Raw genomic sequence first — 8117 nt, 5'->3', positions numbered from 1 at the left:
TTGATTTCGGTATTGTAACATTCATTTAACCTAGCCGTCAATATGTTGTGAAAACAAAGTAAATCATAACCATTAAAACAAACTTAAAATGACCTACAAGTTACCGGTCTTCATCTTCAGATGAACACCCTAAATTTCCTTCTGTACACAAAATAATCTAGGTATGCAATAGGACAAAACATAGCACCCCAAAACGACTCACAAAGAAGTTGATGTCTTTTATGCTTCACACAATCACACCCACCCTTTATCATCCACCAGGTCTTCAGTGAATTGTGTTTCCAGATTTATGAAAAATGGAGCTACAATCCTTCCAATAGTACTAAACTTAACGTTCGACATAAAATACGTGTCCATATCATTTTATGCATATCACGACTTTATTTTTGGTTAAATGAGAGGGCTTTTGTGTAATTAAGCATTTTTATGTAAACTATACCAAGTACTTGTACCATAAAGAATCGTACTAATACCAACCAAACAACATCAATACAAGTAACGGTATTATCAGAAGCTGTATCAATATTCACTTTTATGGTTTTCTATTGGTGTCAAACATGTGTGATGTGTATCTTTTTGTGCGGTTCATGACTTTACTTTGTGGATTACATGAGACAACTGTGTAAATAAACTATTGTAATAACTTTTTTCTATACCTGAAGAGGTTACCCGCTGTATGGGCCTCTGATTTAAATAAAGAAGCTGACCCAACAACAAGGAAGGCCCAGATGAGTGGAAGAGACACTAAATAGAAGTAGTAGCCCAAAGAGATGTTTAATATGGTTACATGGGAAAGGAAGGCACGCATTATTATGTCTTCTGCTCCTGCCAAAAGGAATGTCAAAACCAACCATGTGCCTCCGGGCTCCGGCCAAGGACACTTCACATCGACAGACAAGACTGTCCTGAGAGCACAATGGCCCATGGGTAAAGGAGATGGGTTGAGTCATGAGGTTGAAATGGGCCAAGGCAAGTCCCTTACCCTTATCATAAATAATAAGGATAATATACTGGGAAACTTGAAGAGCCTATCCCGTAATCGGGCCTCAAGAACGGTTTCACGAATGGGCCTCTAGGGAATGATAAGAGGCAGGCCCAACAATAATGAAAGGATCAGTCCAGATTAGAAGGAATGAGATTGTAACTAGTAATTAGAAACTAAATACCTGTCTAATTAAGGATTACCTCTCAAATAAAATAATACTATTGCTTCGGGCAGAAAAGAAAACCAAGGCAAGCATGCACCTCAACCTCCAAACCACACCATACTAAAGAAAAGACTTGTCAGGAAGATCTGATGGGTAGAACAAAAGACCCCAGGACAACATCCAAGGGACATAAGACCAAAATCTTCTTGTGTAATAGAGATCTCCTTCCTGCCTATATAAAGGGAGAGAGGAATTTAAGATTCATGTATAACACACTTGCATAATTCTCTCTTATTGGTCATTTATTTAGAGCATTACTTAGAATCCTCTCGGCTCTTTGGGCCAATTCATTTAGGGTTCCAACATAACACATATATTTACCAAGCCGAACCAATATTACTGGCCAAATAACAGCCACTAATAGTATTTTTTTTATGGTTTTGGTTTCAACACGAATCGGTTTCAATAATTTTTACTATCCGTACCGAAGCGATACTATAAGCCACATAGCTCCGTAACACGCAACTTTACATTTGTAACTTTTACTTAATTAGGTATGATGCAATTGTCTTTCTGCATTTCATGTCTATACCAAACTCGCACCAGGTCACAACTCACAGCAGGAGGATCCCATTAGCTGTGGTAAATTTATACGGTAGTGCCTAAAGGCCAAAGCCCAAAATATATATATTTACATAAAATTTATGGCCCACAAACCAAAATAAGTAACCAGTTGATGTATTTGGGCTATTTTCTTCTTTGGGCTTTTACAGCCTTCTGTTGAAGAACCATAGTATGATAGTAACCACCAACCAGTAACTACAATAGCCTTGTTTCAAAAGTGGTATTAACAATTTTATGTGTGTTTCCATACACACCTGATGACCAACTTGATATCATTAATAACAAACTCCAACTACCACTTGATTGGTCAATAACCATTAATCACAAATTACAATTGGTAACAACAAACTAAACAAATATCAAACAAGTGGGGCTTGGGCTTACCCATCAACTAAAAAAGCAGCAAGCCCAACAACAAACCCATTAGGGTTCAAATGGACTAACATATTCTAAAACCTAAACAAGTAAATTCTTGCAAATAAATTGTTTTCAAATTCAACCTATGCAAGAAGCAAATTCATCTTTTTAACAAGCAAATCATCCTCATTTGACTTCGATGGAGAATTATTATACGAAGAAATTTGACCATTTGAAGCTAAAGTCAACAACTCGGACTCCTCTAATCCTTTAGCTGGACCAAGATTACACCCATCTGACTTGTTCTTTAATAATGCATCCTTGAATTTCTTGATCTGTTACCATAAAAATCAAGATTCTCTCCATTAACCAATTGTTATCATCAAATCAACATGCTTTTGTCTATTTTAATTTTATTTTATAAATTTATAAAATATTTTATTAAAATTAACAGTTTTTAAATTGAAATTAAATACTAGCAAATTAATTAATTACACAAAACACATTTGGAAAAAAAAAAGTAAAATGAAAATATATAGGTTAAACAAGGTCAAGCCACAAACCTGCCGAGTTGACAAGAATACGACCTGCTTAGCTAAACGGTCTACCAAAACTAACCCGAACCCATTTGTAAACATAAACTCACGAATTTCGTGTTAGATTCCGGCCAACTGATCATCATGTTCTTTTCATAAATAATTCAAGGGCTTGTATACTTTATTTTGTTAATGAAATCTAATAATCATTTAAACTCTTAACCATTTCAATATTTAATTCAAAATTAAAATGAAAAAGAAACTTACAGTTGCAACAGTGCAACTAAAGCTGCAAATCTTGCCCTCATGACCTCTATAAAATCTAAAAAATGGCAGAACATGAATGTGAAGAGATTGACACATGGGTTTGAGTTCTTCATAATTCACTTGGAGAAATATTGCTTTAGGGCTTGACTCAGCCAGTTGACAGATCTGAATATAAACCCAAAAATAAATCAATTAAAAAAGATTAATTAATAATAAAATCTTGTAAAATAAAAAAGATGGGATTTTTATAAAGTTCATACCTTTGGGTGTAGGGCTTTACACCCACCACAACCAGGTGAATAAAACTGCAAAATGACCAATCTATCCCCTGAATTTGATAGTGTGTTTACTAATTCTTGAGCTGAATTGATCTCAATCATGTTGGGCTTAAGTGTCTTTTCCCACCATCTCATTGATTTGCTAACACAAACAGAAGTATGTGCCTGCAAAGAAATGTAAATTAAATCAAGATTAAGTTTAAACAAAACCCCATTAATAAAATCTTGAAAGAAGTTGTTAACTTTGAACATACAAGAACAGGGGTTTTGGCATTCCAAGAATTTGAAGTTAAAGTTAAACCCTTGTGGTGATCTGACAAAAGATGTGATCTTTGGGTCAAATCAGTGGAGATAAGTGAAGAAGAATGAGACCCATTTGCGGTTTCTTGAAAAGAAGTTAAATAACCAGGAAGAATAATGGAGTTCAATGAAGAGGCCATTGAAGAGATGTTATTGAGGTTAAAGATTGAAGAAGACTAAAAACCCTTGTTTTGTTTATATGATTTGAGGCAAGACAAAAGACCAACTGAGGGTTTATAAAATCCAGATAACAAGAATCCAAGGAGTGATGATGATGCAAGAAAGATGAACAAAAAGATTGTGTTCTTTTGATGAGGAGAGAAGTATGGATGAAGGTTTGGGGGAAGGGAAAAGTAAAGCTTTGTGGGCTCTTTTGTAGGGTCTCCAGTTTCATTAAATTCAACTTTATCCACTCACAAAATAAATGTGAATTTTTAAGATTTGAGCTTATTTAAGTAGATGTGAAAATTGAATAAAGCTAAAATAACTTTCTATTCAACGCAGAATTTTTTGTGTTTTGGTTATCTCATTATTCAAATTAAATAGCTTTGTTGGCTCATTCTGGTCGGACTAAATTGTTTTTATATGACTCACGTTGGCTTTAGAGTTTGGTTTGGGCGTTCTCTAGGAATTCCTACCACCGGCTGACACTTGATAGTTATTGTGCCGCCAAAAGAGCCGAACACTTTGGTGTAACACACGATGCGATGAAAACCCAAATGGGCTCTGGATTCGAACTGACAACCTTACAAAACCTAGCTTAAATCATTCATTGCCATAATCCACTAAAAGTGACACAGGTGGGATCGAACTTAAGTCTCTACTAAAGAACTTATGTCCTCCTATCAGTATGACACAAGTAATGAATTGAGTAAACCTAAGATAACTAAAGTATTAAACATGGATGCTTCAGTTTTAGTTTCTTTAAAGACTATCTCTAATATTCTAATGGATCCTATGTAGATTAGCACTTAGAGGTCTTTGTCAATGGGGTTTATCCGTCTAAAGAAGCCTTTAGGTGAGGCGTCCTATCATAAACGTATGAGTTTGTCTTGATTCATACAATGAGGTGGGCCTAAAGTAAAAGAGAAAAGGTTTTATTTAAATATTGTATGTATATGTGATGAGGTGGAAATTAAGGAGAGTTAGAATATTTGTATGCTATAGCTGAAGATAAAATTGATATTTTTAAAGAATTATAATATTACGTGACATATATGGTGTGGCAGTTAAGGATACACATAACATTGAAGATAGTCTTACTAGCTTATATTTGTGATTCGCTAATCTATAAATAATCAAACTATTCTAACCAAATGTGTAGCCCTCATGTGGGAGTTCAATTGTTGTAAGGTACTAGTAAAGATTATCTTTTTTATAAACCATTAAAAATTGGATAACACAATTTTATTGTAGCAAAGCAATAACCGACTAAGAAAGTATTATAGATAGATCTAAAGAATAAAATAAAACTGAATATAATTAAATAAAGGTGGTGCCTGGTATGGGATTGCAATTGAGGGGCAATAAAATGCAATTGGCACAATAACTTATTAATGATGACTTTATGATCCATGACAACCCAAAATAACAAGGCATGCTAGGCTGAGTGTTAGTGGGAACAAAATAGAGTGCACTCCCATCCACGGTGGCAAATCCCACGCCACATCACCTTTAAATTGGGTAGATCCTCTTAGCTTGTCACTGAAGTAGCGGTGTCAAAACTGTTTTCAATCATGCAATCCAATTCAATCCATTCTAGTGAAGAAAGGGGCGCCATCCTTCTTCTTGACGACAAATGGTCTTAGAGAATATTAATTGGAGTTATGATGTCTATGTGACGTATTTATGAACCATAATTATCCTGCAATAGATTTTAATTGAATTTTTCGAATGTTGAATCCTGTCGAATGATGTGCTAAAAGTAGTTTAATATTATTAACTAAAATTACGCTAATCTAGACACTAAGTAATAAATTCTAGACTCTTAAACTTAACTAAACTAATAACCGGCAAGTGAACCGGTCGACTCTAGTACAGCTAAGTAAGTCCGGATATCGAACCCACGAGACTCTTTAAATTACGTAAACTAGCTAAATTAGACTTAACTACAGACATGACTATTTATTTGTTAGTATTGAGGGGTTTTACTAAAAACTAATATTAAACTAATATTAAATTAATCACTAAAACTAAAGATGACTAAACTTAGAACTTGGGCTTAATTCAGATGATGATGAGAAACCACCTAGGCTAGAATCCCTATTGTATCAATTGTCAATTAGTTGGAAAATGCATGTTATGGAACTGGGATCATAAAATCATCATTTAAAGAAAAACTGAACAGGACCCCTGACCCTTCTCAAGATGACATCTATGGATTTCTATTAAGTTCTTAAAAATACCAGTTTAATTAAACTCCCTTACGGTCACTAACTTATTTTATGATAAGTGCCTCTATAAGAAATCCCACCTTACAGCGTGAAATCAAAGGTAGTTTAAAGTATTCACTCGACTAGATAAACAATGCTGAAAAATCAAACCTAGACGGACTCCTTACGAAGAACTAAATCTAGCAATCTTAAACAACCAAGACTTATCATATAATCTATCACCTCTCAGCTATTTAGATTAGCAGCACACTTAGGTCTATTTGATTTATTAACATTGTTCCTATGGCTTTATTGCAAATAAACCATAAACTAGTCAAAAACACACAGTAGATGGCCTAACAGAATCCTATCATATGACAAACAATTACCAAGGAAACTGTGAAACAATAAAACTCGTCAAACAATCCTAAGCACACATATGCATCGAATGAAAAAAAACATAAAACCTCTTACTTAATCATAAACCATAACAAAAACAGAATCCAAACTAAAATCAAACGTCAACAAAAGTTCATCATAAACATAGGTGGTCTAAGGGGTTTAGCCAACAACCATACTCAAGAACAAACCAAAATAGATAAGTTCAAATAATGAATTCATAACGAAAACAATAAATTTGAACCGAATAATAATGATGTTTGGATGAGTATGTGTTAAATCCGAACGCTCTCTACTGGAACCAAAGGTTTTTCTTCTTCTTGCTACGGCTGCCCCCTAATCGTCAACCACTGTTCAGCCGTAAATAAAACCACCAACTCCTGTCTTCATTATTTCGATGTCCCTTAAATATGTGAACCCTTTCTTTACTTTCTTGTAGGCCAATCAATGTGTTTCTTTAAACTTCTCTCCGGCCCACTAATGGCTTTCTTGAAACCTCCATTAAATGACCATTTATTTTAGTTATATTTAGTTTAATATTGTGGCTAGAGGGAAATAAATCCCATTCGTATTTACATTCCAAATTTTTCCATATTTATCTTTCAATAATTCTTTAAAGTCCATCAACTAGTTGCATTCAAAGTCATAATCTTTCTAACTGTAAAAAAAACGAAATTGTAGTTTAATTCATACATTAATGCAATTTATAAATAATAAAGTGAATTTAAATTAAGTCAATTAGAGATTTGATCTAATTTTAATCATTTGAGCTCCTTTACACTTTAAAACATTTAATTTTAAATACGAACCAGATCAAGTAGAATTTAATAAAAACTAGCTCAAAATTAATTTAAAATGTAGGAGACACTCATTTTATTTATATATAATTTAGAGCACATCAATGAACCTAGATGGTTCTTGATAAATCATCTCAAGTCCACCATATGAGAGTTAAATTTACCGTACGAAACACTCAAATAATGATTCAAACAAGCAACCGAGTCTGATAAATCATGTTTCTTCTTAAACTAATATGTCTAGATGCTTAACTAAAAGATAAAAAGGTTATAAACATTGCCGATGTCGTTAGTTGTATTGTATACTTGTACAAACTAAACTCTGACTCTCATATTACGTACAACTTATATGCCAATGATTTCTAGTTTAATTGGTTAGAGTGAGACAAAAAAAATTTTCAATTTAAAAGGGAAGGTCTTGGGTTGAGACAAAAAATAGGGGGGCTCAAGTTGGACCAGAGGGTTTTTCACATATGGGTAGGTTTCCTTCTGAGGACGAAATGAAAATGATCAGGTGGGTCATTGGCCCGTCAGTAATCTGAATTAGCCATTAAAAGAAACGTACATCTTATATACCTATCATGTAATAACAAAGTATTGTAAAGGCACAACCTTTAAACACTTGGGTTTTTGAGAAGGGACGGTGTTGGATTCAAGTCCTATAGACAACAAGGATTAAAAGTAGTTCACTATTAAAAAAATGTTATGTATTGTAAATTTGGAGCTTTTCATGGAACAAGGTATTGTTAGGGGTGTTTCGGATTCCTTATTTTACCTTCTTATAATTTTTCATTAAGTTAATAAGTTACAAAGTATAACTTTTTCACAATATAAGCAATCTCAAACACCTTATTACTTTTTAAAAAATTAATAAGTTATAAGTTGGTGAAAATAAGCAATCCCAAACACCCCTTAACAATGATGAATTTAAGTAGGTATATTAATTGACATTCAGATTCAATACAATAAAATAAAATGATAGACTTAACAAATAGTTAGAACTCACATGAAAAGGTTATGTTTCATATATAAATAAAAA

At 33.5% G+C, this 8117-nt stretch overlaps 1 protein-coding gene across 1 annotated transcript; it reads right to left on the bottom strand.

Moving 5' to 3' along the window:
* Positions 1–2182: 2182 nt before the first annotated feature.
* LOC143565690 (thioredoxin-like 1-2, chloroplastic) lies at positions 2183–3765 on the bottom strand. Its single transcript, XM_077052589.1, has 4 exons — positions 3465–3765; positions 3193–3375; positions 2933–3097; positions 2183–2464 (listed from the first exon to the last, which is right to left on the bottom strand). Exons 1-4 carry the CDS (start codon positions 3648–3650, stop codon positions 2273–2275), a joined length of 726 nt encoding a protein of 241 aa, XP_076908704.1. The 5' UTR covers positions 3651–3765; the 3' UTR covers positions 2183–2272.
* Positions 3766–8117: the final 4352 nt, after the last annotated feature.

This window comes from Bidens hawaiensis, unplaced genomic scaffold (genome assembly GCF_021521415.1).
Source record: "Bidens hawaiensis isolate Kalapana, Puna unplaced genomic scaffold, B.hawaiensis_p1.1 tig00022511_1, whole genome shotgun sequence".
Classification (NCBI taxonomy): domain Eukaryota; kingdom Viridiplantae; phylum Streptophyta; class Magnoliopsida; order Asterales; family Asteraceae; genus Bidens; species Bidens hawaiensis.
Note: the sequence above shows the minus strand (reverse complement) of the source record. Positions and strands in the feature narration are given on the sequence as shown.